The 27,734-nt window shown below is 45.9% G+C and overlaps 1 protein-coding gene across 1 annotated transcript in view; it reads left to right on the forward strand.

The window, feature by feature from the left end:
• The window catches only part of LOC138304262 (syntaxin-1B-like), a 303,242-nt gene that overhangs the window by 253,896 nt on the left and 21,612 nt on the right, over nucleotides 1-27,734 (forward strand). Inside the window, exon 7 of the mRNA XM_069244181.1 lies at nucleotides 5,643-5,716. Coding sequence (XP_069100282.1) covers nucleotides 5,643-5,716 — 74 coding nt within the window. The remainder of the gene's footprint in view (nucleotides 1-5,642; nucleotides 5,717-27,734) is intronic.

Raw genomic sequence — 27,734 nt, forward strand, 5'->3', positions numbered from 1 at the left:
GCCACATTACCCCTGGCGGTCAGAGACTGCCAGGGTCGTAATGACCCCCATAATACTTTATTGCATACTCTGTAGGCGTCTGTTAAAGGAGAGCATACCTTGAATTTATGCTTCCCTAGATAATCTGACATTTGTCCTAAAAACCGGGACACTTATGTAATAATTTGAACTTTGTCACAAAAACCGGGACATTTGTTTAAAATTAAGAGAAGCGTCGGGACAGGCCTCTAAAAACCGCGACTGTCCAGGGAAATCCGGGACGTCTGGTCACCCTAGCTGATGTCCCACATCGTTGCTATAACGAAGTTATCAGCTGCACGTGTGCCACGGGCGAAACAAAGCCCCCCTCAGCCCCCGCGGGGCAGGGGGGGACGAGCTCCCCCCCCCCCCCCCTTCAGCACAGTACCTGGGCCCGAGAGTTCCTGACTAAGCCCGGAGGGGAGAGGGGGTGCCGGCGCATCCGTGTACTTTGCAAGGGGGGAGGGAGTCACGTTTTGATGGTGTACTGAGATCATGTCACTGACGCCCTGTGGCGGGCACTTTCACGTCCCGGAATCGAAGAATGTCTGCACGTCTGTCGTGCCCTCTTGTGACCTCCTTGACAGAAACCAGCGTGCATGGGGGCGGGGTCCTTGCGCCCCTCTCCACTGACATCAGTGGAGAAGTAGTAGTAGGCGTCGCACCATTTGATAATAAGCAAAGCCTCAGCTGGCGCACGCTATCTGCAGTACCGCTCTAGATCGGTCCAAACACCAGTCACAGTTTCCCAAGTACACCGCTGAAAATGCAGGACATTTCTAAATAGGAGCGTGAACGCCCTCTGCTGGTCAAAGGAAAACTGGGACAGTAGAAATCAATGATCATCATTCTTTTACCAATCGTTGTTCTAGTTTTAAATCTGACCACTGATGTCACTCAGGATCTTTCACCCTGCAGTGAGGCTCGTGGAGGGGCGTAGCTTCATGTGGGGTATTTGGGGTGTTACACCCCTCTTGACATTTTAGTCTGTAGTAAATAGTAGGATACAAGAGCTTTTAGTCGGGTATGGTGCAGTGTTGTCAGATTTCACCCCGGATTTTTACATGCCACATCCAGACAATAGCACACACACGCTCGCCTCCGTTTTGAAGGCCTTACAAAAGGTTAGTTTGAAAAATGTGTTGTAAGTGTCTCTAAAAATCCGCCCTCCCCTCTCTTGTCACTTCCCCTTAATCCCACTCATGGCCTGGTTCTCATATAGTATGTTTATACAATAAATCCCGGTGTGACGTTCGGGAAATCTGATGCTCACGACCCCACCGTAACATTTTATTGACCATGCTACGCCCCTGGGCTCTTGCCTACTTCTTGAGTGTTCCTCGAGACTCGCAGGACTGCAATTAAACCCTTTGAGCAGCAGAAATTCCCAGTTGCATCCTTCCATCTTTGCCTCACTGCACCTTGCAGACTAATCGGATCACAAGCCCAACCTTCTTTAAAAACAAGTGTCTTCTGCTGCGATATTTTATTTGCTTTAGGCCTACCAGGTGATACTTGGCACTGGGGGACTGTACTTTTCTTCAGTATTTTTCTTTCATTTTATGAACTTGCTTCCTCTTCATTTGCTCCGAATGTCAGTTTCATGTGGGCATTCTGCAGAGCTCCGTCCTAAGCCAACTCGTTGCAATGCTGAAATGCAATGCAGAGGCATCCACATGCAGGTGCGGCCTTAGGTTCAAATATTAAAGTAAGTGCATGTCATGGCATCAAACCAGGAGTGTCTACACGGGCTCAGCCCGCGCCTTTCTGAGCCCTTCCCCCCGACTGCTGGAATCCACACCAAGGATTTACATCACCTCTGACTTTGCTACCTGCCAGAGTGGGATTGTTTGTATGAAACAAAAACAAAGCCATGGTAAACAAACCTACAGTCATTTACGTGGTGCAGTAAAAAGCTGGTTATTGTATTCTGTATATCACAGATATGTTTTTAGGTTCGCCAGGGGTGGCATAAGTGACATTATTCACTATTAGTGTAATAAAAAAGTGAGAGAAAACAAAGTGAGTGGAGCCCCAAACAGTGTCTGAAGGACGAGCTGCCACTGTGTTCCTGGCACTGACTTTGCCACCTCTGAAGCCAGGGTTCGCAGAGGCAGTGCCAGGGGTCACAAGGGGCAAGCTGGGGTCGCGGTTGCGACCCCTGGTGACCCCTAAATGACGCCCATGTATGGCCTCCGAAACATCTTGTTCTACCAAAAACATCTTTGCATAAGAGCATTGTACTTTGTGTAACTGTCTCACTAGGAGGCAATTGAAAATTTCCTCACCAGGACATATTCTGTTTCGAAAGCTGTAATTGTCTGAGTGCCTTCTTGAAGCAACTGCTGCTTTGAGAACAGTGTCTGTGATGTACACGTGAAAATCCTTGAAAAAAACAAAGAAGGAACATTTTTCCAGCTTCCTATACTGCTTTTGAACAGGGTGGGTTTTGTACTCCTCTGGGGACAAAAGAACCTCCCCACTTCGTCAGCAGGGCATGTTACCTCAATCTGGGGAAAGATATTACGTCTTGAATGGCTAAATGCAACAGCCTGTTGGTGAAAAGTGAGCAGTTAATCCTTGCAAGGTGTCTGGCACTATATCGCACGCCCTATGGATTTTTGTAACTTTGAGCTAGAAATGCTTCTTTGTTGAAACCCTAAAATTATGCGGCATATGGTGTAAAATGCAGCAAACACAGCAAAACCATATGTGCACAAAAATGCCAACATTGCGGAATCATGTAATTTCATTAGCCCTTAATATGTCATATGAAAGTATTTAGACTCCAATGGATTTATTCTGTAAGAAAAACACAATATTTAGATCTAGAAATCCATACTCATAATTACCCTCCAAAAAGGTTACAATGAATTTAAAATATTTAAATATTTACTGGGTATGGACCACTGATAAACAAGTGGAACATTTTGGTGGAGCTGACAGTCAAAGCTATGTTTGCTTAATATAAAAGAATCGGAAAGAAAATATCAACTTTATTATTTTCTCCCTCCCTCTTCCTCTCTCTCAAAATGTAATTCACCTTCAAACCACATTTAATGATTCTACTTATAGAGGGCCAGGACCAACATTTTAGTAACAATGAGTTCCTGCCAGAATTAATTAGTTTAGTTAAAACATACACAATGTTGTACTCAACAGAAAAAAGTTAACATGTGCACCTGTGTATAATGAATGGTGGTCCCTTTTATTTCTGTGCCTCTCAGATGTGTTTTAAGACTTGTCTTCGGTTTTCGATTTACTCTATATTCACACTACATGGCCTGAGGAAGCACCACTTTTCATTAGGATCCTACTCCCACCGCAGAAAAGTATAGTGCATTTATTATTTATTTATTATTTATATGCCTCACTATGAGATGCTTCTTACTTTAAGAAAACTCACACAATATGTTTGGGAAAAGTGCCCTCATGAAATATCTAGTGTTTTAACAACAGCGTTTTTGACGTAGGAATGAGATGCATAAAGAGTGAAACAAAATATTTTCAAGGCAAATAAGAAATGTTCTGTGCTACAGACAAAGGGTCTCCCTTCCCCATCCAGTAAATGGGGATGCAAACATCATTTGGCAAAATTGTCACCTCTTTAGTCCCCTTTACAGCACTCAGCACCTTAAAGATAGCAATTAACTTTTACAAAATATACAGATCTTTAATTACATTCCAATCATTTAGGCTAAAATGAAATTTGTTTAGGAAACAGTAAATTATGGAGCCAACTGTGGGTTATGTGTAGGGCCACTGAAACAATCCAGTTCTACAGCCATGCCAGATTCTGCATGATTATGGATACACACACTCGTCACATAATCCATCATCAGCTGCATAACTTGAGGATTCCCTCCCCTCACCCCAAAAATATTTCTAACAAAAATAGTATAAAAAATGAATAAAGGCACTGTGCCACTTCTTGCCGCGCTTTGGAAGGCTGCCCACAAAAAGTAGACTGGTTACCTTCCAATTGCCTATTGCTGTTTGAGTGTTAAACTGATACCAATGTAGTGCAACCTTTGCCCAGACAGTCTCAACATGTGTAAAAAAAGACAAAATAATTGCAGCAATACTGTCACAGAGGGTAAAAGCAGTAATACTGTCACAGAAGGTGACGTATGCCCTGTAAGATGTCTGTCACATTATTCCAATCACCCTGATTTTATGTGGCAAATGCAATAATTCCCTATTAATGTCTCAAACACTGCAGAACTGCAAATGTGAGGGGCCCTGATTATAATGTGAAATGGTGCAGGGACTTGCTTTCTGTAGCAGTGACACTAAGAAGCCTTAGGCTCTGTTCTGTGTTCTTCGGGTGTCCTCAGATCCACAGTATTTCTCATTCCAGTCTAGCAAAATATAACATAAAATCAAAATATTTTTGCCAAAATTACATATTTTCAGATTCTCTGTTAGCACTGTCTGAAGTGTAAGGAATTTGCGGAAGAGTTTAGTAAAATCTAGGAGATCTCTCTGGGCCAGCTGAAAACATGTCCAAGCAATACATCAAATCTGAATGGCAACTAGTGAGACAAGCACAGTTACACCCCACAGGCTTCACTGTGCAAATAAAAAACACAGCAGGACATGTTGGAGCACTGTACCATATTTCTGCTCCCCACAATCTATTTAAAAATCATTTGTGTGAAATGTAAGCTCTATCAGACAATAAACACCCAAAAAGTCCAGTCTACTGTGGAATGCTATCTTCAGAGCCAAATAGATGGGCCTCGTACGGCCTGTGCGGGACATCCTAATCAGAGACTTCCATATACAAAATAAAGCGAAATAGGATCATTTTGATCATATAACCATACAATGCATGGTAAAGGTGTTATGGTCTCCCATCTTTCTCAGAATATTGTTTCAGTTTCTGTCTCAGGGTTTATTATTAATTGGCAGGCTATGATTCCCTAATATCCACAATCGAACACTAACAGTCATACAATCTAACACTAAAAAGACATACAGGAAGTTACTGCCAGCCTTAGAGATCGTGCGTGATGCCTCCTCCCTGAAGCCACATAATGCCTCAAAACCTACTTTTAGTTTTGATCTTGGTCAAACTGTGGTATTTTAATATGTACAGAAACAAAAAAGCTGGCATCTCTTGCCATGTTTTGAACACCCGCACCCATCCCCCCACTGCTGTCCTTCTCTGCGAGGTCCTACCCACTTGCCATTTCCTGCTCTCCAATATCCCTTCATTAAACAGAAGCCACCCAAATGATAAATGTTCTCGTTGTTGTCAGCTAATAGATTGTACAGTAATAGACAAATACCCTTTTAATGTTATCACGTTCTAAAATAAGAGTTCACTTTTCTAAAAATGATAGCTTTATTATGTTTGTGTATGTTTCTCTACCAAATGTGTAATAGAGGCTTCAGGTCTGTTTAAAATAAAAAGTGAAGGGCATAAAGGCAAAGACTAGACAGATAAGGAATTATGGTGGTCTTTTTACCTCCAAGAGAACACACAGAATTAGCTTTTCATGGGGTGGGGGCCATCCTGTTCTCACTGCATGGTCTATTGGCGACTTTGTTCATTTCCTGCGGGCTGCAGTCTCTTCATCTTCTCTCTGAACCGGCCTGACTTTATGTTCCTTCCACAGCTGGACGGACGACGACAAATGATGAGCTGGAAGACATGCTGGAGAGCGGGAAACTGGCCGTCTTCACAGATGATGTGAGTAGGGTACCTAAGCATGCATACTACCAACCACTAACATTGCCTGTAAGTGCAGGAGGGGCATCACTTTGTGACTGTGTCATTTATGGAGTGAGATGACCAATATGCAAGGTTGGACTGGCAAGTCTGCCATTCTGGCATTTTGCCAGGAATGCTGAAGGCTAGGGAGCTTCTTTCAGAGCAGAATGAACTGCCATGACTCAGCCATGACCCCGTTTTTCCTGCAGTGTAGGGCTGGCTTAATCATTTTTGCCAGGGATGAATGTGACTTTCATTTAGGTGCATCTGGAGTGTTGACATGCTTCCATAGTTGGCATCATTGAAAAACGATGAAAGGTCCATCAGATTAAACTCAGTGGTGTAACATAGGCCCCTGCAATTCTTGCGGTGCAGAGGGTCCACGAGCTCCAGGGGACCCCCTCAGCGTAGTCCCCTGTCCTGAGAGCTCCTGACTGAGTCCGGAGGGCCCCCTCTCCATATACTTTGCAGGTGGGGGGGGGGGGGGGGGGGAGGGAATCCGGTTTTGTTTTGCCACGGATTAATTATCTTTGAGTTGTCAGCATCCCAGAGAATATATAGTCGGGTTCCATGGTAAGGCAGCCAATAGCACATTGCAACCCTTGTCTTTCCTGTTTGACTGAAGAACGCCAGCTATTCATCCCTGTATCCAAACAGCACAATCAAATTAAATAACTTGCCCAAGCATACAATACTAGTTTCATAGTAGAATCAAAAACCAAGAACCTGCCAATCTGCCAGTCATTCCATCAAGAGCTCATCCATCTTGAATTCAAAAACATTGATGGAAGCTGTTTCTAAATATATTGGCTGACAATATGAAAAGCGTCCATTCCAGTGAGAGCGATTTAGCCTCTTACGTTCCCATCTTAGCCACTGGCCGTGGCCTATGTTATTCTATGATTGAGATTTCCTCCAATTTGCTTGATGCAATCATTTAAAAACTCTGAGGGCCAGATTCACAAACTATTTTTCCATATCTAACTGGTATATTGGTGTGCACAAAGAGACAGTGTGGTGGTGCTTTGCATATCCTTGTTCACAAAATGAGGTCTTGTGGAGTTTTACAATAATAAGGTACACTCCTGCACTCAAAATTCTACTCACATGGCCAGTTTCCCAGCATTGTAGATTTAGGATCATGTATGGAACAAGATTATTTTCTGGTAGGCACCTTGCATAAGTACAGGAACTCTCACCAAGACTTACATTGGTAGGTATTCATATATTTTGCAGGTGCACTTCCAGCATGGAACGCATGCAAATGGATACCTTTAACATGGGGGGGGGGGGGGTGAGGGCCTGCCTGGCATGAGAATAGGTGGAGGATTTCATTGTGAATATTTTCTCTTTTGTGAAATAAAGTTGATTCTATCGTCATTGTCAGGCTTTGACACAGAGTAAACCAGAGAAAGGCAAACAAGAAAGAAAGAAGGAGCAGCAAAAAGTGAGGAAATCATTGACAGGTGGAAAAAGAATGGTTGAAAAAGAACCTGCAAGAGTGATTTAAAGAGATTTGTTTGGCAAATTGAGTACTGATGCCCGGAAGCCTGCTCTATGGCCAGTATATGAAAGGGGCAGAGTGCCAGAGCACATCCCTCCCCAAGCAAGTCCGAAGGAAATTAATCTGACCTTCAGTGAAATAATCTGATGCACATGCAAAGCGCTGTAGTGCACCCGGGCCACGTTGGTGCTGTGTAAGAATGCACAATAAACAAATAAAAGCACCCCGGCCTTTGCGAAACAACGAGGCGCGCAGCAGTTGTCGGGAGGCCTGCGCAAGAACGGCTGCTGATACCTGCTGACACGCTCGGGCCTGGCACGCTGCCTGGGTGCCTGCCTGCCTGTCTCCGCGCACTTCTGAAATACTTGCCCACTAGGAAAGGATTCCGAACTATGAAACGTCAACAGAAAGTTCGCCAGGCAAATCACATAACATAAACCCCCATTGCAGCATCGACCACACCTGTGCCGTTTCTCACACTTTACCCTGATTTCTGGTTTTGTCTGTCCCATGTCCAGCATCCAACTCTTGCGGGCAGCAGCTGTCGCACTGTTTGCATCCCACAGCAGCGACGACGAGCAGCTCCTCACGAAGCTATGAGACAAACAAGTGAGACTGGTACGCCGATGGTGGCCCAGCCAGGCGTGGTTTACGTATAACAGCTGCTCAGCGGTGCCTGCAGGAGGGCAGCATTTGTGGCAAAATGAGTGGATGGAGGGCCTGCTGCACAAAAGGCATCCTGCCTGTCACAGGTTCAAGAGCATGGTCACTCTTAGAGATTCTAAAGGCAGAATGTGAACATCTGGGGCTGTGTTATACATAGCGAGGGTGGCACTGTTTGCAGGTAGTGAAACTTTAAGGAGGTGTCCAATGCTCGAACAAGGACAGTACACGTATTATACACATAATGCACTTTCCAACATTATTGAAGCACAGGTTGTTTGAAGTAGGCCCTCGGGCTTCCACAGTGCAGGCAACACCCAGTCTCATTTAAAAGGGGAGGAGAGCTCCCCATGCAGGGGGATGCTTGGGGGTTGCCAAGGGGCGCCCTTTCCCTCTTTGCACAGGTCGCCCAGTGGGGGCACATTGACTGTTCACCACCTCATTTTGCACACGGGTACTGCACCTCCTGACACTTTCTTTGTCTCTGTGCCCATGTCTATAATTTGGCACAGCACACAGGCAAAGTTTTTCCTCATTATCATGGGGCCACGGCCAACTCTAATCCAGGAACTCCCCTTTAGGTTTGTGCAGGCAATTTACGTGCACCATCACTTTTTCTAATACAGAAGAGGTCGCACAAGCGTCTGCAGTCCCTTCTATAAATCCAAGGTGCTGCAGGGGCATGGAGAGCAGGCACACATACCCGCTGCACTCCCGGGGCCCTTCATATAAGACGGTCCCTATAGCATGCTGGAGCCAGCCCTGAACCAGGAGGGGACAGATCACACTGTTTATGGAACCCCTCATTAAGTAATTAGCAAAGCTGAGGTAATGGCCCTGAGATGCCTTGTTAGTTTCATTAATTTGTTTGTAAGGACAAAAGGAAACTATAAATTTGTGACTTCAAGAAATTTTACAGTGAGCTTTCCATTGTTTCTGGGTGAGGTTGAAATGTTTTATTTTGTGGTGTATCATTATTCTAACCATAGCAGAAGATCAAAGAAAGGATATAGGCTAATTAATGAGCTATGGTTAGTGCTTTAAATGACCAGACATTTCTGATGGGAGAGCACTAGTACACTCCCATTAAAGATGGCTGTTCACTGGAAGCACTGGTTATAGTGCTTCAACGGTCACTTAGAAAGGTGGTGTAGTAAATTGTCATTAGCTTTGAACAGAAGATAAAACCATTATCACAGAAGAATGACAATTGTGACCGGGCCCTCATGTTCTGTACTAAGCATGTTTCAACTTTCTCACATAAAGGCAGATCAGGGACAGCACTGCCTGTGGAAATGCCACTACATGCTTGCCAGACTTATATTGCAGTATTAATCATCAGACTATGTTGGTGAAATGGTAAAACCCCAGAATGAGATTTCAGCTCTTCTGTTTATATTCTAAAAATGTAGCTACTCAACCACATTTAGAGGTGTATAGAGTTTCTGCATTCGTCCCCGTCGCCCAGTAAAATGCCAACCATTTTCTGTGTCCTCTCAATGTATAGTATTTTCTGTAGTGCTAATTACCTTAATTAATCCTATTTCTAAGTCCCCTAAATGTCTGCAGAGAATAAAAGCAGAAGTTTGTGAGACGTTACGGTTGTAACAGAGCAGTTTGGTTCTGTTGTTTACCATTGACATCCCTGAGCCTAAAATACAATTTCTCTCCAGTTGGAAAACCAAGTTATTCCCTTCGCACACTTGAATTGCACTGGACAAGGGTAGTGAAAGTCTAGACCGATGAGGGCTTAGAACACAGTTGCAGCATGACACAGTAGTTGCCATCTATCTTAATGTCAACACTATTATACGTATTAAGGAGGCTAGGGACCCTGTTCAAAGCAAAGGATCATGGAATGAAACACCAAAAATGAGTGCCATGACTCACAGGCTTCCCAGCGAGTATTTTCTGACAGCTGCATACACGTGTAGTGTCACCCGGGAGAGTGTCTCTGTGCACACAAAGGAGCAACTTTGTTAAACTGTAGCTGAGCAGAGTGCATCAACCAAGGTTGTATCACTGCAGTGTGCTAGGCGTAGAGAGCGGCACAGGGCCAGAGCTGCTAAGATATGCGCTGCTTCTCTGCGCCCCTGCGCTGGGACACAACTCGGTGCCTAGCACCACACATACACCTTTGCACCCTAGTAAACGCTGTGTGATATCTGGCACAGGTTCTGCACTGGAAAGTGTATCCTTCCTGTACAAAATATTGTGTTTGGGCTTAAAACTTTTCATTTATTGGATGTCTTCTGTACAGTGCAGCACACACGCAGTGTGAGAAAAGTTGGGAGGAACACAAATATTTCTCTTTGTAAGGGCCTGCCTCTAGGAGGTATTATTTTTTGTTGCAAAGCCCTGTTTACCAGATTTGTGTCCAAAAAACGTGGGTGTTAGCAAGGGAGGACCCATGTAGCACCCATGGAAGGCCGCTTGACGCAAAGTAGCACAAAGCAGCAGAAAGTGCTATTTGCATTACTGGTAGGGCAAATTTCCAGAGTAAAAAAGTTTGCACTGGAAAGTGATCATTTTGAGCTGCTTTGCATCACTTTCATGCTCTGCAAAGTGTTGATAAACAACCCTAAAGTGCTCTGTGAAGTGATAATGGAAAGTCGGCCCCGCCTGCGGCTACCAGACGCCCATCACTGCCAGCTGAAGGGGTGACGTCACTGGCGTGCGAGTGACAGTGTCGCCGCCCCGCTGCTCCTTACAGAGCGCTATCTCGGATAAAACGAGCTATATAACTGCAGTCAGTGTCATCAGTAGGCTTTTGGAAAATCTTCCAAATTCCCCCAGGCTGGTATGGGCCTGCACTACATGGGAGGCAATCACGGCTACCATAAAAGCGGTTTCCTCTCAGAAGGAGGGGCCTACGCTCTTGGCTGCTTGCCAGCAGCGGCGGTTCGGCTCGCTTGATGCAGCTCTGCCCCTCTTAGCCCGACTGGTAATGACATTTCATCAATTAGGGATAACAGCAAGAAAACAAATCTCCTTATCTCGGGTTCCCACCTCATTCATAGTGACCGAAAGCTGCTGTAAATGGTCAGTAATCGCGTTACCTCACAAGTGTTGTGCTCTGTTCAGAATAACGCAGCGTCTCCACGTCACTGAAATGCTGCAATGCTGCATTTCATCGCTGAAAAGGGTTGACTCTTACCACCCGAAAGACCAGTACGAACGGATGTGTGCCTAAAAGAAGAAAAGTAATGTAAAACCAGATTACCGCTAGTTAGTTCCAATTCTGTACATTGAAGCGTAAATCGAGGTAATAATCCATACCAAGTATGGTAACAATATGATTGGAGCTGAGTATTATCCCTTGCACAAGCATAACAGCAACAAGCAGTGCCTGGATACTGCACCTAGTAATTACCAGGTGCAATAAAGAGTGACCCCTAAATACATTTCTGCAGGTCAAATTAGCCAAAATGTATGTTAACAAGATCTATTAAATACCAGAAATGCAGATTTTAGCGTCGAAAGTACCAAAATCCTAAAGTAATGCCCCATTTTAGGGCAGAATTCCCGATCGATGTGCTGTAGCAACCCCCCAAGGGCCGAACCCCAAGGGCCTTGCATTGTGCCTCCCTTATCACATTTATTGCGCGGTATTTTCCATGATTTTTCCCCAAGAAATCATTGTCAGGTTTAAACTGCCAATATTTACATGAAGAAAACTCGAGCACTAAAAAAAATCAGAGTCACTGTTAATTGCGACCCCATACAGAAAGAGCCTTGCACGATTTTCCGAATCCCTGGTAACGGCGGCCAAGACCTCCGATTTTACCAGGTGCGATAAATATCACGACACCTTCCGGGGCACTCTCCATCGCAGAGCGAGCCTTTTCCCATTTGTTAAATTACAAACACAGCAGCAAGAGAGTCTTTGCTGGCGCCGCTCTGGTAATCACCTTTGTGGTTTACATTATATCCCTGCGTGTCCTTCGGCACGCGTCCTCCAGAAACCTGCTGATAGCATCCCTGACTTCCTGCAGGCGCATTCTCATACAGTGACTGTAATGACCCTGCAGAGGAATGCTGTCACTGTCTCTTTAAAATCCGGTCTCAGCCAGTGCCTGGAGAGATATGCTGGAGCTGTAGTTTAGCAGCCCTTGGAGCGCGACAGACAGGATGGTAATCTTTCTTCGCAGAACCGGTGCTCCTGTCAAGATAGGACGGCTGTTCTTACGCAGTTCGCGCAATCCTTCACCGCGGTGCAGTCTCTGCAGCACCGCAGAGACATGATAAGGCCACTGTTCCTTTAATGTCACTCAGGCCCTGAGGGTAAATATTGCACTGCTACAACTTGGCTGGCTCCTATTCCCATCTGGCGGGAACCACAGCACCTAGGGGCATATATATGAACCCCTAGCGCCACCTTCCGCCACATTTGGGCATTTATTTCGATGGAAATGTGGCGTTAAGGTGGCACTTCCACGCGCCATTTTTACAAAGTGGCGCAATGCTTGCATTGCGCCACTTTGTAACCCCTTGCCCCACATTATGCAAGGGGGCGTTCGGCGTGGGGGGCTGTAAAAATAGCATAAAGGAATCTATGAGATTCCCTTGGGTCATTTTGTATCAGCATTTTTTAACGCCTGCTAAGTGCAAGTGTTGAAAAGAGGCTCCCATTAATTACAATGGGCCTCTGGGTGCTTTGCAGGATTAGCATCATCATTTGTGATGCTGGTACTGCAAAGCACCGGTCTAACGTCACAAATTATGACACTGATCACCCTAACTACCACCATGCTGTGCCGTATTATAAATACGGCGCTACCATGGTGGCGTTAGGGAGGTGCTAAATATGCCCCCTAGTGCCGAGAATAGAAACCGCTCGTAACTGCTATGTAATTCAGAGGTTTGTGCAGCCAGTCTTGGCACGCATCATGTCAGGAATGCATAACTGCATTTGTCCATGTTCCCTTCCATCATGCTGCTGCGCACCCTTTACAGCTCCTTTTATTCCTTTCAGCTGACTGGAACCAGCTTCTCTTGTGGGTTGTGTATCACTATGTCACTATGTAACAACAACCCACAAACATTTGACAGCGACTACATGACTTCCATTACCTCATTATTTATGAGTTTGCTATAGCGCTGGCTAGACCCAAGGGTATCAGAGCGCTTTGCAACATTTGTAATGCAATATCAATCAGTAATCATACTTTATAACATTGTCAGAGTCGATGTCAGTCGATAAAAATACATTTTGATTAAAGTGTTGAGCCAATGCACAGTCCTTGGGAGAGTCATGCTTGGAGCAAGGTAGTAATTCCAGAGTGAGCCAGGTGTTGTTTCCTGGATGGATGAGGTGTTGATTAAGGAGGAATTCTTTTAGTTGCCTCTTGAAGCTCATGAAGGAGGGATTCGTTCTGATATGTACTGGGAGGGAGTTTAAGATTTTGGCTGAAAAACAGCAAGAGAGGGCCTTTTGTTTATGTTTTTTGGGTGGGATGAGAAGAAGTGTGTTGGAGCTTCTTAGATATCCCATTTGGCTTGCCTTTGTGAGTTTGGAAGTGAAGTAGGCAGGATTACCAATGTGTAGAAAAATGTGTGTGCGAGACAGGCAGTTCTAAAACAACGATCTGCGATTGGTAGCCACTTTAGACTTTTCAGTGAGGGGGAATTGTGCCCGCACCTCCTTGCTATGGTTTCCATCCTTGCCACTGCATTTAGGGTTGCTGCCAGGGGGCTAAATAAGAATTCGGGGTGCCTGTGAGGGTGGTGTTCCCGTAGTCCACTCTGGACAGAACCATACATTGCGTGGAGTATTTAGATCATTTGGTGTGGGGAATGGCTTAATTTTGTTAGGAGTTTTAGGTTGTAGAAGGCACCCTTTGCTGTGGTATTTATGATAGAACTCATGTTTAGACTTGAATCCAGGGTGATCCCAGGATTTGTCAGTGTCATGTATATATTGAAGAGTTTAGTTGAGGACTGAGCTTTAGGGGAAGCCTCAGTGATGGCAGATGTATCAGAAGTTGAGTTGTTTATTATTATTTGCTGAGAGTGCCTGTGCAGAAATTAAGCAAACCACTGTATGACCGTGTCGCCCCCTCCCATCCGTTGTTGCAGGGATTTTCAGAAGAAGGTTGTGGGTGACCATGTTGAAGGCTGCTGATAGGTCTAGGAGGATGAGCATGCAGCATCTAGAGTTATGTATATCATCTGTTATATTCAGAATAGCAGTTTCTGTGCTGCATCCCTTCCTGAAACCTGATTGATACCAACAACTTGATTCACACCAATGTGTTAGATGGGAGAGAAAATATTTCTCAAGAATATTTACCAAGAAGGAAAGGTTGGAGATGGGCCTGACATTTCTGAGGTCTGTTGGGCCTTAGCCTGTTTTTTAACAGTGATGATAATGTGACCCAGTTTGAGGTAGCCAGGCACAACCCCATTGCTCAGGGAGCTGTTTTTTATTTTGGTCCAGAGAGGGGTTGAGGTGTGTTTCAGACTTTTAGGCAGGGAGGCTGGAACAGGGTCTGTGTAGTGGGAGGAGGGTTTGTCTTTTGCAATTCCTTTTAGATGTCCTCTTCCATGAGTGGGTTGAAGGCCTTCCAGCTCATGGGTGGTTGTGGAGGACCTTGGGCTCTGGTTGGGTCCGGTGGTCATTGGGAGATAAGTCTCTGCTGGTGGGACGGAGGAGTGAGTTGGGGAGCTGTGAACCTCTGTAGTGGGGGAAGGTTTGCCAGAGGGCATCTGCGGGTTACAGTCAAGGGATAGTTCAATCTTTGAGATTTTATCGTTGAAGAATTTCTCAGTCATCACAGCATTGTTTTCGCTATAGGTGGGGCTTCTTTGGTTGGTTTAGAGGTTTGTTGATGAAAGATGTCGAAAAGCTCTTTGGGAAAGTTTTTTTGCTTTATCTAGTGTATTGCGGAAGAAGGTTGCTTTCTCTTTATGTGTTTTTTTTATTTTTTGTGCTCCCCTCTTCACTGGTAGAGATGGGTTAGAGAGAGGTTAGCTCTCCAGCTTCTTTCAGCTGCTCTTAGTTGTCTCCTTTCCATGTTGAGGTCTTCTTTGAACCATCATTTTGAGGGAGTATCTCTTGTCTTTTTTAGTTTCAAGGGGGCTACTTGGTCTAGAATGGCTTTCATCATTGACCTGCAGTGGGTTGTAAGCTCTTCCATTGTATGGTTGTCTGTGGTTAGCGACATCATTTTTTCTTCCAGAAATATTAGGGGCATGTGGTTGATGTTACTCAACCGTTTGAAAGTTTTCTGAGATCGGTTTGGGGGTGCTTCTGCTTGGTTCAGGTGGAAAAGGATGATCTGGTGATATGACCAGTTGACTGGAAGGATGTGGTCTAAGCTTACTACTTAATTTTGGGTTATAATGGCATCTAAAGTTGAACCGCTGTTGTGAGTTTGCTCCTTGAAGTGTGGGATGAGGTCTTTGCTGAGTAAGAATTCGTTTAGAGATTGAATTAGAGTGTCCTTCTCGTCATTCTAATGGAGGTTGAAATCACCTACGACTATGTTATTGGAAAGGAGAGAGGGCATTGTGTTATTAGATCCAACAGATGTTCACCGAAGGAGAGCGTGTATCCTGGTGTAGGGTAGAGGAAGTGACAATTCATCACATTACTGCCTTTTAGTGTAATGGATTTGCATAGATATTCAAATGTGGGATAGGAGAGGGTGTCTGTTTCTGTCACGGTGATGGTCATGCTGTTCTTGTGGATGATGGCAATGCCACCACCTTGGCAGACGTCACTGTCCTTCTTAATGATGGTGAAACCTGGAGGTACTAGAATATCAAGGATTGGCTAAGAGGATTAATTTAGCCAAGTTTCTGTGATGAATGCAATATAAATGTCATGGTTGATGATTGCTTCAGCCAGCTCTATTGCATGCTTGTTTGCTGTCCTGCAGTTTATGAACATGCAGTTCATACTGCTGGTGCTAAAGTGCTTCTGAGATGGGGGGGGGAAATAGGATAATATAAGTGTATATTTATTATTCTTAACTTCACACCTACTTATCATCTATACTAAGACTTACCTTGTGATGTAGTGGTAGGTCATGTAGTAAATTCAATATGTTTGTCATGCAATGTGTAAACCCTCCTGAGCTCATTCATTCCATACTGCAGAGCCTCAATCACACCTTGTGATCCACTTCTAGTTATTTTTGCCTTCTTCGTTTCTCATTCTTCACACTAAGCCTACCCTACATCACACTTGTTTCAAGTCATGGTTGAAGTGCCACAAGCAGTGTTCTGCCCATGACCCAAGTAATTCTTGCGTGGCCTGTCTTTGAAACAAAGACTCAATACATGCTTGCACAGTGAGAGTCAAGATCAATTACACTCTGGAATGTATGCATAGTAGGTCCCTCCGTCTCTTTTAGAAGTTAGATTTCATTTTTTTAGAAAATAAGTTTTCAGGTATACACATAAGTTCAGAAGTCAGGCAAGGTAACAGACACTTCTTGTTGGTGAGGCAGTGAAGCATTCTGTTGATGGGTCCTTCTTTTCCTGTGTGCGGGTCATGCTAACCAGCCCAAAACGAGAGGAGCTAGTAACTCTTGGAAAGGTGAAAGCATTGGTTTGGTCAGCCTGGAGGCTTTGTTCCACTTGGATTTAGGTGTCAAGGTCGAGTGAGAGATACTTTCTTGCTTACATCTGGGAGGTCCTTCTGGGGACACCATCTATTGCTCCTCAGCTGATGTCACACAGTCAGACCAATCAATCTCCTATCCGGGCATGATATCTATAGTCAACAGTTGTGCTATAAATCAGGTTTGACTCTTCCTCTGAACATGGTAGTACTAGAGGAGAATTTGGGAACTGGACTGGAGAGCCAGGTGCGAGTCCCAGGGAAATCACATAATTCTGGGTAAATCACTTAGCGTCACTGTGCCTAAATAAATAAATCCAACCTTGTGTTTTGAAATCTGGTGCTCATGTAAAGCACTCTAATTCTTATGGGCCATGTCTGAACTACATAAAACTGCAAAAAAAATGAGAACATTGCATCAGATTGTTGAGTCATCCTTGCTCACTGAATGCCTTTGGCGGGACCAATCCTCTGTCTGCCCTGGCGATGCCAAAGAATTGTGAAAAGGATTAGACTTGGCCTCCTCACGAGGAAGCCAAATTGTAGTGTTGCAGTCAGGTGCATCTGGGGGGTTACACTGTGTCTGCTTGAATTAGTGCCAGTTCAGCCATCATCTGCAACACTGGCACCAGTACTGCAAACACGCCTGATGCTTGTGCTTCCAGTTCTGGTTGGTCTTATGTCATGGCCTTGTCAGCCTTCCAGCCACTCCAATAGATTCTTCAACACGCTGGGTAGTGCCAGCTGACTCATCACCCCTACCACTACCCCACTAGAACCAACATTGTTAATGAGGACATACATCCTGCAACAAGGTCGTTTTAGGTGCTGGCCAAGGCATTTGGAACCATTGAGGTGCTGGTCTGATGTCAGAACACTGAAGTCTTTATATTTAGTACCTGCCACACAAAAGCTTTGCTCGAGGTAGAGTCCCAATTCCTCAAACATACTAAGATTTGTTGAGGCAGTCCCATACTGAGCCTGCAATATCCAGGTCTCGCAACAAAAAATACTTGAGTCCCAACAATGATTCCAACTTTCTCATGGGGAACCCTCCCAAACACCAGTGGAAGTGATGAAGATATGTTCATGTGGCGAGATAGACCAGACCCGAATATGAGAACTACTTAAAAAAGATATCCCAGCCCTTATGTCTTTTATTGCTGCTAACAAATACCAGCGCAATCATCGATAGCTAAGGCCACCAACTACAATTGATGATGATGATGAGTACAGGCTTATGCTTCATAGGGAACCAACAAAGCAAAAACTGCAAATGCCCAGAGCTCTATTGACACTGGTGCCATGGCCATGAACACTCGTCTTTCCAGGTCCTGCAAAAATCTCTTGGCCTTTGGACTTTATTCTGGAAGCCTATGATAAAGTCGCCGATCTACTCCTTGGTGGGAATCATCTTTTTATATCCTTGTTGGAAATGGGGTCTTTGGTCGACAGTCAGGTTATCCCCTGTTCAAGCAAGGACCCTCACTCTAGTCAGGGTAAAAGAGAATCACCCTCAGCTAACCCCTGCTTACCCCCTTGGTAGCTTGGCAGAGCAGTAGGCTTAACTTCAGAGTGCTAGGTGTAAAGTATTTGTACCAACACACAGTAACTCAATGAAAACAATACAAAATGACACAACAACAGTTTAGAAAAATAGGAAATATTTATCTAAACAAAACAAGACCAAAACGACAAAAATCCGACATACACAAGTCAAGTTATGAATTTTTAAAGATTAAACTCAAAAATAGCTCTTAGAAACACAAAATGCTCTGATGAGGTGTTAACACGGCGACGTAACGGAGTCGTTCCCAACAATCCGGCACAGGCGGTGCCGGACGCGGAGTCGCGTAGGCCCCCTGGTACAGTACCTTTGGTGAAGAGTGAAAACAAGCCGATGCGCGAAGTCGGGGAGTGCGGCGTCTGTGCGAAACATTGAATCCGTGCACTTCGAGCGGCGTCGGTCACGACGTGGTGCGGCGACTTCCACGGAGTCACAGACTTTGGCAGGGCTGCAGCGATGTCGGGCCTGCAAAGGTCATCGCATTCCAGCACAGATCACGGATTACCATATCCATCAGCGGCGTCGGTCCGAAGTCGATTTCCTTGAATTTCCACCAGCTTTCCTTCCAAGGGCCCAGGGACTGGATAGGCACCACTTGTCAGAGCAGGAGTCTCTCCATAGACTCCAGGTGCTGGCAGAGAGAAGTCTTTGCTGTCCCTGAGACTTCAAACAACAGGAGGCAAGCTCTAAATCAAGCCCTTGGAGATTTCTTCACAAGATGGAAGGCACACAAAGTCCAGTCTTTGCCCTCTTACTCTGGCAGAAGCAGCAACTGCAAGATAGCTCCACAAAGCAAAGTCACAGGCAGGGCAGCTCTTCATCCTCAGCTCTTCAGCTCTTCTCCAGGCAGAGGTTCCTCTTGTTTTCAGAAGTGTTCTAAAGTCTGTGGTTTTGGATGCCCTTCTTATACCCAATTTCTCCTTTGAAGTAGGCCTACTTCAAAGTAAAGTCTCTTTTGAATGTGAAATCCTGCCTTGCCCAGGCCAGGCCCCAGACACTCACCAGGGGGTTGGAGACTGCATTGTGTGAGGACAGGCACAGCCCTTTCAGGTGTAAGTGACCACTCCTTCCTTCCCTCCTAGCACAGATGGCTCATCATGAAATGCAGACTACACCCCAGCTCCTTTTGTGTCACTGTCTAGTGTGAGGAGCAACCAGCCCAACTGTCAAACTGACCCAGACAGGGAATCAACAAACAGGCAGAGTCACAGAAATGCTATAAGCAGGAAAATGCCCACCTTCTAAAAGTGGCATTTTCAAACGCACAATCTTAAAATCAACTTTACTAAAAGATGTAGTTTTAAATTGTGAGCTCAGAGACCCCAAATTCCACATGTCCATCCGCTCCCAAAGGGAATCTACACTTTAATCAGATTTAAAGGTAGCCCCCATGTTAACCTATGAGAGGGACTGGCCTTGCAACAGTGAAAAACGAATTTAGCAATATTTCACTGTCAGAACATATAAAACACATTACTATATATCCTACCTTAACCACACACTGCACCCTTCCCTTGGGGCTACCTAGAGCCTACCTTAGGGGTGTCTGACATGTAAGAAAAGGGAAGGTTAAGGCCTGGCAAGTAGGTACACTTGCCAAGTCGAATTTACAGTTAGAACTGCACACACAGACACTGAAGTGGCAGGTCTGAGACATGAATACAGAGCTACTTATGTGGGTGGCACAATCAGTGCTGCAGTCCGACTAGCAGCATTTGATTTACAGGCCCTGGGCACCTCTAGTGCACTGTACGAGGGACTTACTAATAAATCAAATATGCCAATCATGGATAAGCCAATTACATACACATTTTATAAAGGAGCACTTGCACTTTAGCACTGGTTAGCAGTGGTAAAGTGCCTAGAGTAACAAAAACAGTAAAATCAGAGTCCAGCACACATCAACAACTTGGGGAACAGAGGCAAAAAGTTAAGGGAGACCACGCCAAGGATGAAAAGTCTAACAACCCTCGAAGAAAGAAGTATTGTAGGAGTACAGAATACCCATGTTCCTAGCCACATCTCTGAATGTCAACTAGCTGGTAGCAGCCAGACATAAACTGGCTACCAGGCGACCAGTGCTTTCTAGTGCTTTAAGGACAAATCCTCATTTTGACCCCTGTCTGGGGCCAATGTCAACTCTTCCATTGTCTCAATTTCTTTCCAATAGGAGGAGCTTCTAAGTGAAACTTCTCTTCAGCCCTCAACCGAGGCCAAGAGGTCCAAATGAATTCCCTGGGCAGGTCATTCCAGACATGTTACCACTGAGAATACACATCATTTCAGTGTGGAGAGAGAAAACATTCTTGCTGCTGCCACTAGTCAACCAAATTACCAGAGTTTCTCTCAAGGCATTTGTTCTACCACCTCCTTAGCTATCTCAAAGTGACCGCTACTTCACATGATCTCCAGAGACCTACTTAGAGAAATGTGTAGTAACCGTTCCATATGAAAATGAGCATGGCTCCAGCTTTGAATATTTCTTCATCAGGAAAAGAGGTGGGCTTCATGAAACGCTAGACATGTACAATCCCAACCAGTTACTCTTGCTTTAAAAATTAAATTGACTTACTCTTGCTCAGGTACAAGTAGCTGTCAGAAGCAAGCACTATTATCATCTGTGAACCTAGTGTATGCATGTTTCTGTCCAAACGTCACGTAAACCATTGCTCACATTCATGGTGGTAAATTAAAATTCCCAATGCAGGAGTCTTATATTCTGTGCAAAAACAACAAGTGATGGACGGAATGCTGAACATTGTCAAACATTCACCCCCAGTCACAGATCTGGGTTTAATCCATCGTTTTTTTGCTGCCCATGCCATTCCAGTTTGGACCCAGCCATATGCAAATCAGTCTTGACCCTGTTCCCCATGGGAACAGTCCAGCCCGAACTGCTAGGCCAGGTCTTCCCTGGACTGGAAACAAGCATCCTGGGACCGGTTTCGGGGTTTCACCCCTCATCAGCCAGGCTAGCTTGAATCCAGTGGCATGGGAAGCACGGGACCCACGTCTGGGCATACCCTTCCCACTTAGGGCGACAAATGCAAAAACAACAAGTGATGGACGGAATGCTGAACATTGTCAAACATTCACCCCCAGTCACAGATCTGGGTTTAATCCATCGTTTTTTTGCTGCCCATGCCATTCCAGTTTGGACCCAGCCATATGCAAATCAGTCTTGACCCTGTTCCCCATGGGAACAGTCCAGCCCGAACTGCTAGGCCAGGTCTTCCCTGGACTGGAAACAAGCATCCTGGGACCGGTTTCGGGGTTTCACCCCTCATCAGCCAGGCTAGCTTGAATCCAGTGGCATGGGAAGCACGGGACCCACGTCTGGGCATACCCTTCCCACTTAGGGCGACAAATGCAAAAACAACAAGTGATGGACGGAATGCTGAACATTGTCAAACATTCACCCCCAGTCACAGATCTGGGTTTAATCCATCGTTTTTTTGCTGCCCATGCCATTCCAGTTTGGACCCAGCCATATGCAAATCAGTCTTGACCCTGTTCCCCATGGGAACAGTCCAGCCCGAACTGCTAGGCCAGGTCTTCCCTGGACTGGAAACAAGCATCCTGGGACCGGTTTCGGGGTTTCACCCCTCATCAGCCAGGCTAGCTTGAATCCAGTGGCATGGGAAGCACGGGACCCACGTCTGGGCATACCCTTCCCACTTAGGGCGACAAATGCAAAAACAACAAGTGATGGACGGAATGCTGAACATTGTCAAACATTCACCCCCAGTCACAGATCTGGGTTTAATCCATCGTTTTTTTGCTGCCCATGCCATTCCAGTTTGGACCCAGCCATATGCAAATCAGTCTTGACCCTGTTCCCCATGGGAACAGTCCAGCCCGAACTGCTAGGCCAGGTCTTCCTTGGACTGGAAACAAGCATCCTGGGACCGGTTTCGGGGTTTCACCCCTCATCAGCCAGGCTAGCTTGAATCCAGTGGCATGGGAAGCACGGGACCCACGTCTGGGCATACCCTTCCCACTTAGGGCGACAAATGCAAAAACAACAAGTGATGGACGGAATGCTGAACATTGTCAAACATTCACCCCCAGTCACAGATCTGGGTTTAATCCATCGTTTTTTTGCTGCCCATGCCATTCCAGTTTGGACCCAGCCATATGCAAATCAGTCTTGACCCTGTTCCCCATGGGAACAGTCCAGCCCGAACTGCTAGGCCAGGTCTTCCCTGGACTGGAAACAAGCATCCTGGGACCGGTTTCGGGGTTTCACCCCTCATCAGCCAGGCTAGCTTGAATCCAGTGGCATGGGAAGCACGGGACCCACGTCTGGGCATACCCTTCCCACTTAGGGCGACAAATGCAAAAACAACAAGTGATGGACGGAATGCTGAACATTGTCAAACATTCACCCCCAGTCACAGATCTGGGTTTAATCCATCGTTTTTTTGCTGCCCATGCCATTCCAGTTTGGACCCAGCCATATGCAAATCAGTCTTGACCCTGTTCCCCATGGGAACAGTCCAGCCCGAACTGCTAGGCCAGGTCTTCCCTGGACTGGAAACAAGCATCCTGGGACCGGTTTCGGGGTTTCACCCCTCATCAGCCAGGCTAGCTTGAATCCAGTGGCATGGGAAGCACGGGACCCACGTCTGGGCATACCCTTCCCACTTAGGGCGACAAATGCAAAAACAACAAGTGATGGACGGAATGCTGAACATTGTCAAACATTCACCCCCAGTCACAGATCTGGGTTTAATCCATCGTTTTTTTGCTGCCCATGCCATTCCAGTTTGGACCCAGCCATATGCAAATCAGTCTTGACCCTGTTCCCCATGGGAACAGTCCAGCCCGAACTGCTAGGCCAGGTCTTCCCTGGACTGGAAACAAGCATCCTGGGACCGGTTTCGGGGTTTCACCCCTCATCAGCCAGGCTAGCTTGAATCCAGTGGCATGGGAAGCACGGGACCCACGTCTGGGCATACCCTTCCCACTTAGGGCGACAAATGCAAAAACAACAAGTGATGGACGGAATGCTGAACATTGTCAAACATTCACCCCCAGTCACAGATCTGGGTTTAATCCATCGTTTTTTTGCTGCCCATGCCATTCCAGTTTGGACCCAGCCATATGCAAATCAGTCTTGACCCTGTTCCCCATGGGAACAGTCCAGCCCGAACTGCTAGGCCAGGTCTTCCCTGGACTGGAAACAAGCATCCTGGGACCGGTTTCGGGGTTTCACCCCTCATCAGCCAGGCTAGCTTGAATCCAGTGGCATGGGAAGCACGGGACCCACGTCTGGGCATATCCTTCCCACTTAGGGCGACAAATGCAAAAACAACAAGTGATGGACGGAATGCTGAACATTGTCAAACATTCACCCCCAGTCACAGATCTGGGTTTAATCCATCGTTTATTTGCTGCCCATGCCATTCCAGTTTGGACCCAGCCATATGCAAATCAGTCTTGACCCTGTTCCCCATGGGAACAGTCCAGCCCGAACTGCTAGGCCAGGTCTTCCCTGGACTGGAAACAAGCATCCTGGGACCGGTTTCGGGGTTTCACCCCTCATCAGCCAGGCTAGCTTGAATCCAGTGGCATGGGAAGCACGGGACCCACGTCTGGGCATACCCTTCCCACTTAGGGCGACAAATGCAAAAACAACAAGTGATGGACGGAATGCTGAACATTGTCAAACATTCACCCCCAGTCACAGATCTGGGTTTAATCCATCGTTTTTTTGCTGCCCATGCCATTCCAGTTTGGACCCAGCCATATGCAAATCAGTCTTGACCCTGTTCCCCATGGGAACAGTCCAGCCCGAACTGCTAGGCCAGGTCTTCCCTGGACTGGAAACAAGCATCCTGGGACCGGTTTCGGGGTTTCACCCCTCATCAGCCAGGCTAGCTTGAATCCAGTGGCATGGTCCAAACTGGGGTGGCATGGTGAGCAAAAGAACGATGGATTAAACCCAGATCTATGACTGGGGGTGAGTGTTTGACAATGTTCAGCATTCCGTCCATCACTTGTTGTTTTTGCTTTGTCGCCCTAAGTGGGAAGGGTATGCCCAGACGTGGGTCCCGTGCTTCCCATGCCACTGGATTCAAGCTAGCCTGGCTGATGAGGGGTGAAACCCCGAAACCGGTCCCAGGATGCTTGTTTCCGGTCCAGTGAGGACCTGGCTTGGCAGTTCGGTCTGGACTGTTCCCATGAGGAACAGGGTCAAGACTGATTTGCATATGGCTGGGTCCAAACTGGGGTGGCATGGTGAGCAAAAGAACGATGGATTAAACCCAGATCTATGACTGGGGGTGAGTGTTTGACAATGTTCAGCATTCCGTCCATCACTTGTTGTTTTTGTCTTATATTCTGTCTCAACATAGCCATGCAAGTCTTTAACAAGATCCTGGCTCTAGAATGTTTCTTACTGTCACTGAAGAAGGCTTGTGGCTACCGATTCTTGAATAATCATCCAGTGAAGCTGCCTTCTGGACACTTGGCTGTGAACATATTTGGCCCTCTTTTACAGCACTGGGATCTCTGTCAACTAAATAAAATTCTCTCCTAGCCTGTCCTAGAGGATTCAATTTGTTGAGAGCATTCTGGCCTAAGTGCTCTCAAAAGAATTCCCTTTCTAAAGGGGTAGCTTCCATCAAATAGAAAAATAAGACAGTTCCAAAATAGGCTTTGTCTCCCACAGCAAATTTATCATAAGGCCTCTGCATCTTTACCTGTGGAGAGTCATTTCAAATTCATTTCACCTCATCTCTTTTCATGCTACTTTGAGGTAGTGACTCCTTGATCTGAAGCTGTTGCTGGCCATTGCCTTCCCCTGTCACAATCACATATTTTGGTCACCACAGACACCGTGTAGGGTGTCCGTGGAAACTTATTTATCATTGTCCTCTGAGGCAAATCTAATGTAGCCCTCCACATAAATGTGTTGAGTTAAAGGTAGCATTCCTGGCTTTGCTAGTGTTCTTCTTGCACTTAGGGCAGAGGCAGCGATGGTAAACACTGGCAATGCTACAGCTTTGTTCTCTGCCAGGACGTATAGGGAACAACACGGAGATAGCAGCGTTGCAATGAATCTGACCTCCATATTTTGAAACTTTGGTAAAGAATGAGCAGGAATCCAGGATCTCAAGCGAGGGTTTTACGGTTATAGAATCCCTAATCTATATTAAAAAAAAATATCCACTACTACCGGGTGCTCTACGACCCTGGTGTCCATAGCCTAGTAGAGCCGGACTTCGTTCTCAGGCATCCTACACCATCTTCGCAAGGAGATAATGTCAACCAGGCACCCTTATTGACCATGGATGAGTGTCAGAAAGAGGGGTAGGTGGGGAGTTCACCATTCCTTCCTATACTCACTCAGTTTGAGTACTAGTTCCAGGGCAGCTAGTGGTCGCCCATATATGCCTCTCATCCAAGAAACTGAGATCCTGGCCCCTAACAGAAAACCGGCCTCTAGGTCCTAGTGTGGAGCATGCAGTTGCCATGTTGCTACTAGGCTGGGTCTTATCTAAAGGCTTCAAAGCTTTCACCGATTCCAGAGACAATGCTAGGCCCAAGAATATTGAATAATCTGCAGTTTAAACAAATATCTGCAAGACCTACTTAGAAGTCATTATGGCCTACAAAAATATGCTTGCAAGCCTTTCCCACCAATCTTAAAATCATAAATGCCAAATTGACTGTTTTCTTAAGTCTCTTTCCTCTTGAGTAGATTTTCTCCCAGTTATAGTTTCTCAGCTCAGAAGTGTCGCACGATATTGATGCCAGGCCAGGTTTTAGCTCAACAATATGAGGGCCATTTCAGTGACTATCTCTTAATGTCTAGTGATGGCTAAGATGTGGAAAGCCTGCATCTAAACCCACAGTTCTAGAATTGGCCCCATCAAACACTTCTCACTGCAACATTTCACATTTACTCACTTTACCTCGTAAGCCGTGCCAATTTACAGCATAAAATGCATAATTGCAATTTATATTTTTGTAACTGATTGGAAATAATTCTAAAAAATAAATAAAATAAAGATTCGACACGGGAAACTGCTTCTGTCAAGCGCCTGACTGCCCATTCCACCATAAAAAGCCACATCTGAGGTATTTTTCAGGCATGTTCAGGAAGATTTGCAGTAAGTTTACCGGGCTACAACTGCAGTCACGCAGCAGGCACTATAATATGGATGCTTCACCAGGAAGTAGCATTGCAAAACTTGCCCCCGAGATCTTGAGTAATTTAAAAGCCCTGGCTGCTCTTGCAATTTTTTCTTCTCCATTTCGTTTTACTTTCTTTTTATGGAATCTAAACAAAGGCTGTGAATGTGAGGGGTACAGATCGTAGTGAAAGGATAGAGTTGCTTTTCTGGCGAATCTGTTGATGGGAGTACATGGGGTCTACCCTCGTTACAACAGTTTTCTGTTGACCCCAATTTCATTGGCCAAAATCGACACACTGATCGGCTGCATTTCCGAAGAGGGGAGTGGAGAGGACATACATCTGCGTGGTGTAAGGTAGCGGGCTACGTACACGCAGTGACACATTTGTGGCATTAACCATAGAAAGCTCTAAATTAAACAATTATTAAAAGTAGTTTCAAGTCTTGGCACTAGGCTGCAGGATACCTACAAACAAGAAATAATGGATTCAGTGTAACAGGAAACCCGCCCCCTCTAAACTGTTGAAACTAACAGCAGGCAACTGGAACCCTTAAAACCTTAATGGCCAAATGGAAAAAGTGCCTCTACCACCCAAAAGCTGCCCAGCCAGGGGCAATCCAGAGGCAAGGTGTCAGTGATCCCCGAAGCCTCTGCGCCCAGGAACATGCAAGGAGCAGGAACTCTTTAAAACTGTGGAGCAAAGGTAAGCAGGCCTGACCACTTGAAGCCTGCAGATCAAGGACAAAGAGGTGGGAACCCCCCACATCTTTGCGACCCAGAGCAAGAAGAGAGGGAGAACCTATCAACTGGTCTGGCCAAAGGCAATCGTGTAGAACTCCTTCACCCACACACCTGATATATATGTGCTCAGTGGCACGGACCTTTAAACGCAATGTGACCAAGGGCTGCCCGGCAGCGCATGCCACGACGCCAAATGCTGCCACATTGTGGGGCTCTACAAAGCCAACACTACTACATTGTGACACCTTACCTGACATGATCTCGGGGGAAAGCACCCTTGTTCTCCCTCCCCACCATATTTATTTAGTAAAGTTACTTATACCTTATTTTTAATTAATTAGCACTTACCGTCCACACACATACACGCAGATTCACACATAAAACTTTCCGACTTACCTCCCCTGTAATGATATCATGTACCCTTAGGTGGGTGGGATCCATCAAGGGGCGCACAGACAGAAACCCTTGCAATCTAGTCCAAGCGGACAGACAGGCTCTGAACCCTGCGTGACCACGCAAGAGCAAGCAGGAACCCCGGGCGCTCGCCGGACCCCTGGCAGGGACGGTGAGAGGCTGCGGCAGTGCGCCACGCTTCTCAGCTCCGCACGTGCCGTTAAGCGGCGCGGCGCTCGGAATTTCTGCTAATTGAATAACTGCTTGCAGACTCATTAGCGTAATTAGAAGGAAGCGGAAAGGTGCATCTGCAGAGGAAGAAGGATTCATATATTTCTCATGCGGGAACAAAGCCGCCGTAGACAGAATAAAAGAGGTGGAGGTGGGGAAAGAACACGAATTAAAAGGAGTGTGT

This window comes from Pleurodeles waltl, chromosome 7, assembly GCF_031143425.1.
Source record: "Pleurodeles waltl isolate 20211129_DDA chromosome 7, aPleWal1.hap1.20221129, whole genome shotgun sequence".
Taxonomy (NCBI): domain Eukaryota; kingdom Metazoa; phylum Chordata; class Amphibia; order Caudata; family Salamandridae; genus Pleurodeles; species Pleurodeles waltl.